General features: G+C 30.0%; 2 protein-coding genes across 3 annotated transcripts; one reads left to right on the forward strand and one right to left on the reverse strand.

Moving 5' to 3' along the window:
* Positions 1-211: 211 nt before the first annotated feature.
* LOC106784121 (dnaJ homolog subfamily C member 4-like) lies at positions 212-1,936 on the reverse strand. Of its 2 annotated transcripts, none has more exons than XM_014743278.1 (4): positions 1,635-1,936; positions 1,482-1,569; positions 1,175-1,362; positions 212-864 (listed from the first exon to the last, which is right to left on the reverse strand). In XM_014743278.1, exons 1-4 carry the CDS (start codon positions 1,700-1,702, stop codon positions 549-551), a joined length of 660 nt encoding a protein of 219 aa, XP_014598764.1. In that variant the 5' UTR covers positions 1,703-1,936; the 3' UTR covers positions 212-548. The 2 variants fall into 2 exon arrangements, with proteins under 2 accessions (XP_014598764.1, XP_014598763.1); XM_014743277.1 differs by having other exon boundaries at positions 212-870; positions 1,635-1,904.
* A 1,014-nt stretch (positions 1,937-2,950) lies between these two features.
* LOC106784112 (pre-mRNA 3'-end-processing factor FIP1) lies at positions 2,951-5,735 on the forward strand. Its single transcript, XM_014743263.1, has 4 exons — positions 2,951-3,376; positions 3,515-4,420; positions 4,517-4,872; positions 5,064-5,735. The coding sequence occupies exons 1-4, from the start codon at positions 3,197-3,199 to the stop codon at positions 5,182-5,184; spliced, it is 1,563 nt and encodes a 520-aa protein (XP_014598749.1). The 5' UTR covers positions 2,951-3,196; the 3' UTR covers positions 5,185-5,735.
* Positions 5,736-15,755: the final 10,020 nt, after the last annotated feature.

Here is a 15,755-nt window from a genome sequence, read left to right on the forward strand (position 1 = left end):
CATTCCTCGTTTGAAGTTTAAAGGCCGTTTATGTTAGACGAACCTACGATTTAGTACCTGTGTACATAATCTATATATATATATATATATATACACTACAAATATCAGATATTTTTTAGTATAATTTTGTTTACATCTGATATCAGGCATTAAGCAATACTAAACCTAAACCGTACGAGAATATTTGTACGATCGACTTTTACAACAATTCTTACTAAAGTAGTCTTTTTACTTTTCATCTGAAACAAATATCACTTTTACAAATGGATATATAATCTAATTGTTTACAAATATATAAAATTTATTAAATTATAATCAAGTAAATAAAACATAATTAATCGGATATGATTGATCGTAAAATGATTTTAAAAATTTGTTTGCAAAGATAACCGTAGAACATCTTGCACTGGTCAACTTTTTTAAATTTCTTCCATATTTAATAAATAAAATAAATAAATTATCTGAATAACCATTTAAAAACGTAAAATAAATAAAGACACTCAAAAAATATGCGTTTCAAACTTCATAATAATCTTGACGAAAGCATCTTATTCATCATTATATCCTCTTTTACTTTGCTCTTCCTCGGTCAACTTCATCTTTTTCTTCTTGAGATGCATTTTTTCTTCCCTCGTCAAACTTCCATAATTTTCGTGCATTTCTTTATAATCACGTTGATATTTCATTCGCATTAAATTGACTCTCGATAATCCTTGATTCACCATTATCAATTGAAAAAATACACATAGCATTCCAAATGCAGTGTAGAGTAGAAACTGATGATTCCTTGATTTATGTCCTTCGCGATTAATATTATCGTTACGTGGTTCCCATTTTCCTCTTGCCATTCTTTCTTCCCAGTCTCTACGACTGACAATAAAATATTTAAACGAACAAATATAAAACGTTGTCTATACAGATCAAAAAAACTCTTTGGACTCCAGCCAATTTCATAATACGACTTAATAGCAACTCCACAACATTTTTGTAGTATTATTGTGAACATGTTTTGTAAACATTACAAAATACTATTATATCAACAAACAAAAAATAATCTACGCTTTTAATTTTATTATTTATTTGTCATCTTAAGATTTGTCGTATGGTACGGTTTGTATATGGGTTGCAGCTAGCAATGAAAGAATTATATTAATATTAAGATATATTGACTTACGATCTGTATACATGGTAAGGATTAGGTTTTGTTCTTTGATCAGGCTTCGAAGAAAATGATGAATTAGTATTATATTTTAAACTCATGTCGTATTCCTTCCTGGTGTGTTCCTTACTGAGAACATTGTAAGCTTCTTGCAATATTACAAACTTATCGTGTCCTTTCTCTCCCATAATGTCGGGATGAAACTAAGGAAAACAATGTATATCAACTCTGTATTAAATATATTTATTACACCGAACATTCTTTTCCTGAAACATATTACAAACGTCACTTTATTTTTAATCAAAACAAAAAAATCATTTACTTGTTTCGATAATGCGATAAAGGCACTTCTTATTTCTTTTTGCGAACAATTTGGCGAAACATCCAATATCTCGTAGTAATTATGGCATCTTTAAAGAAAGACATAAACAAAATTTAAATTTCAACCAAACAATATTACTTGACACATTCTAACCTTTGGGTTCCATAACCTCGAAAGATCAATGCGAACAAATCCAATTTATTTAGACGAGCTATTTGCATTGTCGTTCAAAAAATAAAATTAATTAATTCACGAAATATCGGTTTAATCGTTGCGTCAAGTAGACACTGCCATTTGTTAATTACGACTTAAATTAAAATTTTGTGACATAACTTTGAACACTTTATAATAAACACAATACCAAAGACAGAAGTACATACAAGCTCACAAGTCCCCTTTTTTATCTAACCAGATTCATCTTAGTTACTACCGGGACCACCAGTGGGCAAAAGTAGGTACTTAATGCGATGACGGTATAATCATGGAGACTACACAAGGAGTACAAGCTCAAACGTATTAATTGCCAAAATCTGTCACACGCAAATCATATGTTTAAGTTTTCTTTTTTCACCACTATTGTCGCTAATGTTGCTTTTGTACTGCTCTGAATAATAGCAACGTACCGATTATTACTATTTACTATTAATATTACTATTTACTCATTTTTTTACGATTATTAAATATAATTATTTATTTAATTTCAATTATTTATACTTAAAAAACCCCTAAATGATTACCGATTCGTATTATTATTTCTATTTCAAACTGCCGCCTTATTCCCCTTCCATTTTGGTACAAATAGAACACGGGCGCCCTCTTATATCCCATTTATATACATGGAGCTCGTACTCCTTGTGTAGTCTAGTCTCCATAGGTATAATACTATCAAAGAATACAGTATGATAGTAAATAACATAACATAACATGTGGTCCCGGTAGTAACTAAGATGAATCTGGTTAGATAAAAAAGGGGACTTGTGAGCTTTTACGATCTTCTGTATTTTTTGACAATACGCTAAAACAATCTCGACCGACGTGCTCCCTCTTGTGTTTCTCAAAGAAAATTATTTATGCGCAAAAAATATAAATTATATTATAAACGTTAACAGAGTTAGAATTAAATAATAATCATACGATCATTATTTCGTCCTGTTATAATTGCATACGATATGTATACGATGTAATATTATATTAATATATAATATACGTGTAATATTAATATTAATTCTTATTATATGTGGAAATTGCTAAGTAATATCAATTTTAATATGAAAATCATAACAAAAATTTGGAGTGCGCAACATTTGCTACGCATTGTTTTTACTCTTCTATCCTTTCCATATTTAATGCGCATACATATTATTTACGCATGCGCATTAAATCAAATCGTGTCTCCATCTATATTCAAATCATATGTTCCTTTTTTCTGATTCCTTTAAGAACAGTTACATTTCTCTTAATGATTTTGATGTTATAAATTTACGTTAATTTAAAATTTCGGCTTCGAAAATTTACACTTGTCGTGGCTAAAAAAAACTTCACTTTAACAATTTATTATTAAAAATAAAGAAATATATATACGATTAGACGTAAGAGTAAATATTTGTATATAAAGTTTAAGTGAAATTTTGTAATTATTTGGTAGGTAAGGTAGGGTGTTCCAGCCGGAAAATATATATAACCTAGCAGTATTGTTGTTAAGAAAAGTGAGAAAAATGGCGGACGAAAACGAGGATCAATGGTTATACGGAGATTCGGCGGACGTAAAAGATCTCTCACCGGCGAATGTTTTAATTGAGAATCAACAAAATGAGTCGTTATCTATTAATACGCAGGATGTATCACAAATTTTGGAAGAGAAGAAAAATGATAACGTTGCAGAGAGATTACCTGAGGTGCGTCGTTTATAACCTATTATTCCCGGCATTTATTTTACAACGCTATTTTAATGAATCTTAGTATAAATAATCAATGCAACATATTTCATATATATATATATAACTTAGATTAGAATTTGTTTAATTTTTGCTTAGATGTCAGAAAATGCAGGTTCACTTACAGAAGAGGGTTCGTTAAATAATATCCAAGATGAAAATGATTCTGATGCTAATAAAAATGATACAAGAGAGACTTCTATTAAAGAAGATGGCGAAGCCGCGAGTGATTCAGATTCTGACGATGATGTCCATGTGGTTATCGGTGACATAAAATCGACACCAGCATATGGTAGTTTAAATATTAAAAGAGGTGGCCTACTAACGAATGCATCAGGAGTACCCGATAAATTGAATAAACAACCTGGCAAATTTAGTATTGACGAGTTTGAAACTATCGGTGTTATCAATGGAATGCCAGCACATGAATTTAATTTAGATCAATTAGAGGATAAACCGTGGAGACAACCTGGTGCAGACATAACAGATTATTTCAATTATGGTTTCAATGAAGAAACTTGGCGCGCTTATTGCGAAAGACAGAAAAAAATGAGAAGCGAGTCTGGAGTAGGATTGATATTAAATGCTGGTGGAGGTGGAAGTAATCCAGGCAGTATGCGAGTGCCTCAAGTAGCAATTACTAACGATAACAGTAAATATTCTGGTATCATGGGACCAAAACGAGCAGGTCCCCCTCCAGGAAGAAAAATGGCTGGTACGATAGATGTCATAGGAAGTTCAGGCTTAGCGTCTAGAAGGAACCTTGACAAATCACCGCCTAAAGGAAATGTGATACAAGTGATGACAGCGGATAGGAGAGAATATTCAAGGAAACCAGGTTTTCCAGATATGAGCGTACCACCACCGGGAGCAGGATTACCTCCGCCTTTCGATATGCCACCTCCTGGATATTCCGGAGAGCCAGCTCCATTCTATATGCCCGAAGCTGATCCATATTATCAAAGTTATGAACCTACTCAGGATAGTCAATGGGGTAATGACCCAGTGAGTATAGATCATATTATAATTAAATGATATATTATTAATTGCAATAGGAAATGTGTAATAGAGAAATATTATATTAATATTTTGATCGAATAGACTTGGCAACCAACAAATTTAGCCATTCCAATGACGGAAGGAGAAGAAGATAAAGATATGGGTCCTAAAACGATACCCACGATGGTACCACCTATATCTATGCCACCATTGCTACCACCTAGAGATCAACGGGACATTCGAGGAGATCGTGAGAGGGACAGAGATCGAGATAGGGAACGTGAAAGAGATATGGACTCGATGGGTAGGGAGAGAGAAAGGGATAAAGACAGAGAGCGTGATCGTGAAAGAGAAAAAGATTCTATGATCAGAGATCGTGATCGAGAAAGAGATTCCGTTGCACGAGACGAAGAAAGAGATCGCGATAGATCACGATCGCAGTATCGACATAAAGAGAGGTAGGACGACGAATGCGAAACATTAGATTCTTCTTTCTATTATTATTATTATTGTTGTTATTGTTATTAATTGTATTTACAAAAAACACAATTATATTATTTTATAAAACTTTTTTTTTTCTCTCAATATATATCCATATCCACACATATCCAAAATTATTTTCAATCTATCTTTTACTTTTTTTCATTAGGCATAGGCATCGTTCAAGGTCGCGATCTCGTAGACACAAATCGCGATCACGAAGTCCGAGTAGACGTAAGAAGAAATCAAGACGCTCCGACAGGGAACGTTCTAAAGAAGAAAGCGAATGAGTATAGGAATGTAAACGTATGTGTATATATACGTATATATGTATATATATGCACGAATATGTATGTATATAAAATATCGTTATTACTATTAAAAAATAAAAATAAAAAAAAGAGAAGAAAACAAAATAATCGACGATATCACAGAAGGGAGTTTCGTGTAGAAGTCCCATGTTTTTTTTTTTTAAACCCATTTGCATCACGCTTCTAAATATACTAAAATAATGTTATTCATTTGACAAATTTGTATAAATTTGTGAGACGTTCAATTGACAACCGGTTCGTATTACCGCGCCTTATTGCATATAATACAACAACTCGCGAAGCGTATTATTCCGCTTTTGGATACAAATGGGGTTAAATAATAATCCATACTCAAAGGAAAATTTTAAATTTATAATAAATTATAATCATTTCTGTGTGCGCTATGCTCTCTCTTTTTCTCTCTCTCTCTCTCTTTCTATCTTTCAATTTTTCATGATTCTTTATTATTAACTAAGCAAAATAAACGACACAGTATGAGTGATGATAAAATAAAAATGATTAATAATAAAAATTAAAGATAAACATATGTTGTGTAATAATTGTCCCATGATTCCAATATAATCGTCCTGCAATACATTGTCGAAATCCTAGTGCGTCATTTTATTTTTTTACTTAATTATATAAAGAAATACAAATAATATTTCAAATCAAATAAATAAAATAAAAACCATGTACATTTTATCCCCGTTTAAATGGTTTAATTATTAAATATTTAAAAATTAAAGTAAAATTGTGTTTACCCAGAATTGGAAACCTTCAATCCCCGTTGTGGGTTGTTATACTCGTGACCTAAATTAATTTTATAGGGGAAAAAAAAGTGATACAAATGAACAAACCCTTTTGTTAGGGCTGCTTTGATGCGTTTATCGTTTCATATAAATTATACAAACGTATAGTCGCATATTACGAGCCTTATATAGGTCGCCACTAACAAAAGGGTTGAAAGATAGTTAAGGAATAAAGAAAAAAAAATTAAAATGACGAACACGTGCCATTCAATGTATGGTTTTATATCATAATGTTATTACAGAAATTGTATTTCATAATAATTAAAAGTAGTAATAGCTTATCGGTAAATCATTCACGCGGGTGAATAAATGGATCGATAATAACGCCGATTTCTTCTAATATCGATCGTTATCGTATCGATCGTCGCACACACGCGTTCTTTCTTTCTTTTTCTTGTTCCATTAAACTTCCTCACTTATTTTTCTCTTTTTACCATCAAATCTTTTCCTTTTGTTTTGTTGGTTGGTTAAACTGTTATTGTTGTCGGTTTATATCTTTTTTCTTTTTTTTTTTTCTTTCATTTTTCATTATCTCCATACATAATGGAAAAAAATGTTACATTTGTACAGCCATCATATACATGTTACATTTAGAATACCATTAATACATTATTTTTTTCATTTAAGTGTGTTACGCGTGTTTGTTTGTCTGTATTGTGTGTCTATTCAAGTGATCCGCGCGTTGTGTGTTGTGTGTTTTGTGTAGTATGTATGTGTATGAGAGAGTATGCCTACTTATAAGTTGAAAAAGTGCTACTTCAAGTGCTCAAAACAAATAGTCATTGCATGATTCCGTTCCGAAAAAGGGAGAGAAGAGGGGGAACAAAACGACACATAAAATATTTCCTTATTTTTTTTGCATCACGAAACCTAAGAAAGATATGAAAAAAAAGGATGCTCGTAAGTTTGTTAATGATACAATAAAATATATTAAATTATTGTCACGAATGTGTCGATGTAAATAAGAAAGAAAAAAAATCATTTCGTAAGAATCTTTCTCTTTCTATTGCGAGAAATTTACTAATTAAAATACCAAAAAAAAAAAAGAAAAATGAAAAATTTATAAATAACTATTTTCCTTTCTTTTCGGAAAAGATTATACGTTGGAATACGTTTAAAACAATTTGATTAATTTCTCATCGAATAATTTAAAGTAAAACGAAGATAAGAACAATAAATTAAATAATTTATTACAAATTATCATTGTAATATTTTGTATGTACATTTAATATTGTCGCGTTTATGTGAAAAAGAAAATAATAGAAAAGATAAATAAGAAAAAAGTAGTTATTTGTAAAAATAAAACTAAAGATATACGTGATTCTAAAAGATATCAAGTAATTTCAATGCCAGGATAGACGAGATGTTCGATAATTTAATCGATAAATCATGTTTTTACTTTTGTATTAATTGACCATTTCTCTCTTTCTCACATTAATTGAGAATGAACGAATATTATTTAATAATTAGACTGTGAATTAGAGAGAATGAGAGGGAAAGAGGGGGTGTCATAATTCACGGATAATTGAATTATAACAACATTGATTACTTTTAATTATATCAACGCGGTAATAACTTTTTTTCTTTCCCTTTAATTTGCCGTTTTGTTCAACTTTCATTATAATTTCAGTTAATTTAGATTATTTATCTCTTCTTTTCATATTCTCGATAAAAATTAAATTTCTTTTAATTATGTAAATATACAATTTTCGTAGAATTTAATTACGAGTTCATCCTTTTTTTTCTTTCTTTCTTTCTTTTTTTCTATCTATCTTTCTTACCGTGCAAAATGTAAACGAATTTACAAATAAATGAAACTAATTATTAAAGTTAATAGATAAAAACGTATACGATGATAAAATAAGAAAACGCAAAATTGTGAAAGAAAACTTAAACGAACGAAGAAAAGAAAAATGGCGATGCTTCTTGCTCGACACAACAAAGTTACTTTTTCTTCGTATCGATGACATGCACAACACAACAAAAGTAATAATAATAATAATAATAATAATAATTAAAAAAATAATATAATAATATTAATAATTATTAATTAATAATATTATACACAAATATATAAAAGAAAATAAATGGATCAAGGCATTTCGCAGGGACAAGACTATAAAAATATCTCTCATCTTTACCGATTAATATTTTTCAAACGATTGTCAATCGATTTTAATTATCGATTCGTTAAAAGGAATAATAATGGACAAATCAAAGAATAAACAAATGTATAATAAAAAAGAAAAAAAAGGAAAAACACAAATGAAAAAGACGAGTCTACTACCATTTTGTACGAAGGTGGTCGGTATCGGGGAGGGGGGGGGAAGGGGGTAGGTTCGGATGCACAGATGAGAAATTAAATATTTGTCTTTTTTCAATTGTCCTTGGTGCCAAAATTATAGTGCGATTCTTCTTTCATATCCGACACTCATTCATTCATATTACTTTTTTTGGTTTTGTTAAGTTTTTTTGAAAATGTCTCTCTCTCTCTCTCTCTCTCTCATGCAAAGCTTACATACGTAGTATACACTCTCTTTCAATCTCTCTCTCTCTCTCTCTCTCTCTTTGTTGCTCTCTTTTTTTTTGTGATTAATTACGTGTGTGTTTATAATTATTTTTCTGTCGGTACTTATAAATGTTAAATAGTATAGCGACGCGTGTGTCTCTCTACTATACTCGCACTGTTTCTGCCTGTTTGTAAAAAACATTGTCGAAAATGATTTTTTTTTCATGGCTATTTTTTTCATATCTCGTTTTTCTACATTCTATACACTAATATACAAGTTACATAAGATTCTTCTTATTTTCTTTTCTTTGTTTTTTTTTGTATGTATATTGTATGTATGTTTGTTTGTTTGTTTGTTTGTTAATTTGTTTTTGTTCGTTAGTTTGTTTGTTCTTTCGGTTGTATATATCTTTCCAGTAATATGCGTTTGCCTTTTTTCCGTCCCACTTATCTAATTACCTCGTAGCATTTTTAAAGATTAATAATTAGATTAATTTTATTTAATCCTTTTCCTTTTCTTTTTTTAATGTTAATTTTTTTTTTTTTTTAATTTTAATTTCTTTCCTATCTCGTTTTATTACTCGTCAAAACTACCGCGTGTTTCTTGATTACTTTTTATTTTGTTTTTATTTTTATTGTTTTATTACTTTTAATTTATATATAAATTTAACATCGGTTCAATTCTTACGACGCTCACAATTTGTAAACAATATTTGTGTCGGTTACAATATATATATATTTATAATAATCTTTTAACAGTATTAACGTGTCCAATTGTAAATTTCGAAAGAAAATCTTTTTCACAAATGTTGATTTTGCCATCATATTTTTTATTTTGTTATATATATATATATATATATATTTTTTTTNCGTGTCCAATTGTAAATTTCGAAAGAAAATCTTTTTCACAAATGTTGATTTTGCCATCATATTTTTTATTTTGTTATATATATATATATATATATTTTTTTTTTTTTAATTTTATTTTTATTTATTATGATTTAGCGTGTAAGAATCGACGACGTTAAGGCGAACGAGTGTGTTTTACGCATACATATATATATCAGACGAATATCAAGAACGCGACGACGCCAATCGTAAAACGCGTGAAATTTCGATCGGTGGCCATTTTTATTTCTTTATAAATATTAAAAAAAAAATAAACAAGACAGAACAAAAGGCAGTATTTAACTCGTAAAAAAGAACAAAATGATCTCGATGAATTATCGAATATTATATAATATCCCATCACCATAAGAACGTTTGATGAAATAAAACGAAATTACGATGAGAACTGACGAATTACAAAAAAAAAGAAAATTGTAAAAAAATCGAGAAATTTGAGAACATTCAAGGGCATAGAGGTTTCGATTAAAGAAGAGATTAGAGAATTAGAAAACCACCGAAGTTTCGAATTTCGATTAACGTCGCAACCAGCCAAACGTTATTTTCATTCTTTCATCCTTGCGAATCCATATTTTTGTTTTACGTATAGAATCGGTAAGTGTATGTGTATATGTATTATATGGGTGTGTTTTGTGTGACATCAAAATATTCAATGTAATAAGTGTATGGTGTGTTATCATATGAGAAGAAGACATGTGAATATGTAATGTGTCTCTATGAATGTGTACATGTATGTATGTATAAGTGTGCGTGAATAATGATTTAAGCGATGAAGAGAATAGCGCGCAACTGTACATCAGTCTTTAATATCAGGGCGCACCATTCCCGCCTTGATCTACGTTTTCTTGTTTCTTCTTCTTTTTTTATTTATTTATTTATTTATTTTTATTTCTGTTTGTTATTCATTTTTTTCCATTCGCTTTTTCGTATTTAAATTGAACGAAAAAGATCCGATGCGGGATGGATCGGTGTGTCAGCCTTTCGTTCCTTTCTCTTATTTTTATTTATTTATTTATTTATTTATTTCACGATTTTTCTTTTTCACATAATCAGCGCCATGGCAGTTGAAAACGGTGGGTAGTATAAGTAATGATGTTGTGTGTGTAGTATGTGTGTGTGTGTTTTACTTTTTTCTGACGTATTCCTGACGAAACACTAATGTCTATGTTGCGTGTATTGTATATGTATATGCATGTACGTATATATGTATATGTGTATATTCGCGTACAAAGCAGCACGAGGAGCACAGGCTAGAAAACGCGATGAAAGCGTACAAATCGCGTTATTACATACAAATACGTGTTTATTTTTGTTGTCCTTACTGTCATTTCTCTTTTTTTGTTAACATTTCGCAACACGGATCTTAATCATTTGATTCATCCTAATCGATCGGCAACGTTTTCTATCGCACTATATTGGGGTGCGTATATAGTATGTCTCGCATTTGTGCACGCAAGTGGAACAATGTTCATGTATATGTATGTATATATGTATGTATGTGATGTTCATTCATGGATGTGTGGTATGTGTGTACGTGTATGTGTGTAAATCGTGTGAGCGAACGAGTATACATGCGATGCTCAGTGTTCTACAAGTGGAGGTCGCAGATTTTTCATTATAATATATAATACAATTAGTGTGTAGTATTAAAATCATATACAATTGTTACAATATTTAAATATTACTTATTACATATATATATATTTATATATATATATTTATGTATGTATATATATATATATAATTTTTGTTTTGTTTTGTTTATTATTATATATACCGATAGGATTAAAGTGTCTGTGTTAGTTTAGGTATACAATATTTATAGGGTCACTTAATCCTTTCTTCCTTTCTTGTTTTTTCTTTTTCTTTTTCTTTTTAACGTTTTATACGCCCTGCCAGGAAACATAATATTTTTCCTATTTTATTTTTATTTTTCCTCAAATTTATTATTACCAAGATTCCTTTTTTTTCAGAATTTTGCCTTAATCAATTTCTTTTTCTTCCTTTCTTTTTTTCTTCTCTCCGCTGTTCTTTTTTATTATTATTATTATTATTATTTTTTTTTTGTTTCTTTCAAAAAAGGAAAGGAGAGAGAAAGAGGGTAAATTATTTATATACGCGAGCGTTGATTTCCTTTTCTAATTTCTTCCTTTCTTTTTTTTCTTTTTCTTTTTTTTTTTTAAGGGAAAAAAATTCGATTTCACGACACGGACTCTGCGTTTTATTTCTCTTTCATATTCCTTTTATATATATGTATATATATATTTAAAGAATCAATTGATTGTTGGATTTGTTTCTCTTATTTAAAAAAAAACGATATAAAAATGGGAAAGAAACCATAAAAAGAAAAAAACAATATGAACAAGGTAATAACAAAAATTCAAAGACGGTCGTGCTATCTTTTTTCCTTTTTTTCCCTCAAACGCGATAATAATTTTTACCTCTCACTAATTCATGCATCCGTAGTACAAATCATCCCTACTATTCAACCTAAACATGCAAAAACAATATTAACTTTTTAAACTTATTTTCCACCCCCGTTGAGATTAGTGCAATTAATGCAGCATTAAACAACAACATTTCTTTTCTTTCTACCTTACACGTTAATAAATTTTTCTAAAGAAAATATTTTCTTTGGCTGTGGGGTAAGGTGAGATGAGGTGAAGTGGAGTGGGGTGGGGACTGAAACGTGGCGACACAAAACCACGTTTCAATTATGTTTGTTCCACTTTCTTGTTTATGATGTTTTTGTCACAACACCGCCACTACCCATCACCCCCCCCCCCACTTAACCGTCCCCACTAACCCTTTTTCCTCGAGTTTTAACAACGAAGCAAAAATTTACGGCGATTTGTTCTACGATGTTAATTATTAAGGGGGGTGGGACGGGGACGTGGGAGAAACCAACGAACTAATTACTTTTATCTTGTTTATAGGAAAAAATAAACACGAAAAATCGGAAGAAGAAGAAGAAGAAGAAATAAACGCGAAATGATAATGTAAAAAAATAAGAAATAATAAACAAAAACGACAAAATAAAAAATACAGAACACACACAACGATAACGACGACGACGACGACGACGACGACGACGACAACGACAACGACAACGCTGACGACGGCGACGGCAACGACGATGACGATGACGATGCTGACGACGCTGACGACGACGCTGACGATGACGACGAAGACGACGTAAGAAAATAATAATACTAATAATACTAGTATAATAGTAATAATGATAATAATAATAATAATATTAATAATAATATTAATAATAATATTAATAATAATAATAATAATACATACATACATACATACATACATACATACAATACAATTAAAAAGAAGAAGAAAAAAAAATTGAAAATAAGATTTTAATTTCATTTTTCAATTTTGGTTGTCCTTTTTTTCTTTTTCCGAGTAATATTTTTTTCTTTCCTTTTTTTTTTTGTTATTGTTATTGTTGGTTTTTTTATCCTTTTTATACATGGATCGTTCGTAGCATATTTTATTTTATTTTTTTTTATTTTCGTTTGTTTTTAAATTCTCAATTGGGCAAACGCGCGCTTTACGTTTGTCGCGTGTTTGTCGTTACGTGTGTATATACGTGTATAGTGTGTAGCGTAGTGTGTGTGTGTGTGTGTCTCTCTGTGCCACCAATAATATTTACCATTTTTCCACACTCTATATAAAAAATTTACACTATTTATAATCAAAAAATTGTTGGATTTAAGAACTATCCTTTTCTCTTGAGCTTAAGTAGATTAATATATAATATAAGAACGATAATTATATCAATTAGGTTTAAACCTACCATTAAACATTTAGACTAAAGATATACGAAAAAAGTTTACCAATCGCGTACAATAATGGGGGGCAATGGGAATAGAGAAAGGGTGGGGGTGGGGGGTTTACGCGTGATTGGAGGAGTTCGTAGGTGTAGAGGGAAGGGGATGGGGGGTAGAAGTGAGGCGCGAAAGGTTTTGATAGCCAAATAGAAATGACAGAAATTATATATATATAACTACACAATATTTCTATATCGTATGTATAACGCATTGTTTTGTATGTGATGAAATTTCTTTTTTTTTCCTTCTTACGTGCTTATATGTATATTAAAGATGGTTCGTGTGTGTATGTATATATGTTGCAATTTTTAATGTTTGGTTGTATATTTGTATATATATATATGTATATACGTGTTCGTGTCTCGTAATAATCTAACGATTAGTAAGAGCGATAATGAATAATCAATATGAGAACAATTGGGACGTTAATCAAACGATATTAATAATTAATAATTAATAATTAATAATTAATAATTAATAATAATAATAATAATAGTAATAATAAGAGTAATTGTAATATAAGAATAATAATAATAATTAATAATAATGAATCAATAATATAATAATGATAATTATATATACGAGTACGTTATAATCGATAAGACATGAGAGATTTAGTACAATTCAACTTTCGCATTGGTTTCTTTTTTTTTTTTCTTCTTTGATGTCAGTTAATAATAATAATATTTGTTTTCCCATTTTTTTCGTTTTCTCTCGTAAACAACTATTATTTTCGCTTAAAATTTATATATCTGCTGCTTTCCGCGCATTTCGCAGTTCGCGACAGGTGATCGATGGATTTCTATTACAGATGAGAGGCGTGTATTAATATTCGTTTTTTAATTTACAGATGAAGCGCGCGATTTACACAGAGACGAAGGAACTTTTATATCGCCATTCCTTAAAATATTATTACAAATTTACTTTTTTGTTTGTTTGTTTTCTTTTGTTTTCCCTATTCCCACGCAGTTCTTTTTTTGTTTTATATACGTATTCATTATTATTTATATAATGTTTCATCGCATCCTTCCTTCCTAAACGCATTTTCCTTTTTTTTTTTTCTTATTTCACTTTGTGTTTCTTTCCTTCTTTCAAACGGCGAGAAGAGTTTCTCCTGTCGATTCGAGAAAAAGAGGGGTGGTGGGGGGGTTGCTGTTGAGGTTGGGGGTGGGGGTAGGTGTACAAGTGGCAGTTGGAATGTCTTGTTGTTTGACCGGCTTCATTTTTTTTTTTTATATTAATTTCTTTTTTATCATCATGATTATTTATTATTTTTCTTGCTATTTCAGAGTTTTCATTTTGATTAACTTTTATTATGGCGAAAAAAAATACGTTCGTTACGAATTATAATATCGTTTTTAATTTGCTCACAACCACGAATCGGAATCCGAGGCCCACGTTCTCTCATCAGCGATTTTCAAAAATCAACCATTATTTTTCTTTTTTTTCTTTTTCTTTATCTTTTATACATTTTTGTAATAGATAAACATAATAATTTGTATATATGTTAAACAGACATAATTAAAAATCGTATGTGGCTTTATCGTCATTTTGATTTTTTTTTTTTTKTAAAATTTCAATTTTCATCCTAATATTTCTCTTTTTCTTTTTTTTTTGCCCCCACCCGATAACTGGCGATCGCGACGATGCGTGCAAACATTAGAATTATTAATTCTCGATTCTTATCCGAAGAGAGGGGTGGGGGAGGATATGGATGATGAATGGGAAAAGTGAAAGACTTAGGAAAAGGATGGAGGGGGAGAGTGAGAGAGAGAGAGGTTAAGAAGGAATATCTAAGAATTTGTCAATTTTTCGTTAATAAATCGCGTTATTTACAATATTTTACAAAGAAAGTTGCAATATTTTTCCACCATTATTCTTTACGTTAATTCTCACGTTCTTTCTTTATCATTCCCCGTTTTTAATTATTTACCCTTTTTTTTATACAATATTTTTTTATTTATATCGCATACTCTCGCGATCACTCTCTTTAAAAAGTTGCTTTCAGTCATTTGTTTAATGAAAAATATCACGCCTACGTTTAATGGAATATATTTATATGTACATTGTACGAATCAATGTTGCAAACATCGTCGATTTAAATACAAAAACGCGACCGTTATCTCCTTTCTATTATTTTATTTTATTTATAACGTCTAAAATTGTATTAGATAGTAGTTTTTAAGAAAACTAAAAAAAGAAAAGAAAAAAATAAATAAGTATTTGATGATCCCCAGTATCATCTCGAAATGAATGTTTTTTTTTTCTGATTTTCCACAGATTAGTTTCGCAACGAACAAAAATATTTTTCCCCCTCCCTCCCCAAAAAACACGACATCAAAAGCCACATACGATTGGAATTTGAAAAAAAAAAAAAAGAAAAAGAAAAGAAAAAAAACTAAAGTATTATTTATTTATATTTCTATAAATTTTCTCATTAGATACAATGAAAAGATCAGCGTCATTTTTATTAGA

The sequence above is a fragment of the Polistes canadensis genome, unplaced genomic scaffold (assembly GCF_001313835.1).
Source record: "Polistes canadensis isolate GaletaPanama2010 unplaced genomic scaffold, ASM131383v1 scaffold_30, whole genome shotgun sequence".
NCBI classification, from domain to species: domain Eukaryota; kingdom Metazoa; phylum Arthropoda; class Insecta; order Hymenoptera; family Vespidae; genus Polistes; species Polistes canadensis.

What these genes read in the sequence shown, in the direction of transcription:
- LOC106784121 (XM_014743277.1), bottom strand. Translation starts at nt 1,702, where the DNA reads ATGCAAATAGCTCGTCTAAATAAATTGGATTTGTTCGCATTGATCTTT. An exon ending in CGAGGTTATGGAACCCAAAG is followed by an intron (nt 1,570 to 1,634) that starts GTTAGAATGTGT and finishes CTTTCTTTAAAG; the next exon opens with ATGCCATAATTACTACGAGA. An exon ending in TTATCGCATTATCGAAACAA is followed by an intron (nt 1,363 to 1,481) that starts GTAAATGATTTT and finishes TGTTTTCCTTAG; the next exon opens with TTTCATCCCGACATTATGGG.
- LOC106784112 (XM_014743263.1), top strand. Translation starts at nt 3,197, where the DNA reads ATGGCGGACGAAAACGAGGATCAATGGTTATACGGAGATTCGGCGGAC. An exon ending in TTGCAGAGAGATTACCTGAG is followed by an intron (nt 3,377 to 3,514) that starts GTGCGTCGTTTA and finishes ATTTTTGCTTAG; the next exon opens with ATGTCAGAAAATGCAGGTTC. An exon ending in GTCAATGGGGTAATGACCCA is followed by an intron (nt 4,421 to 4,516) that starts GTGAGTATAGAT and finishes TTGATCGAATAG; the next exon opens with ACTTGGCAACCAACAAATTT.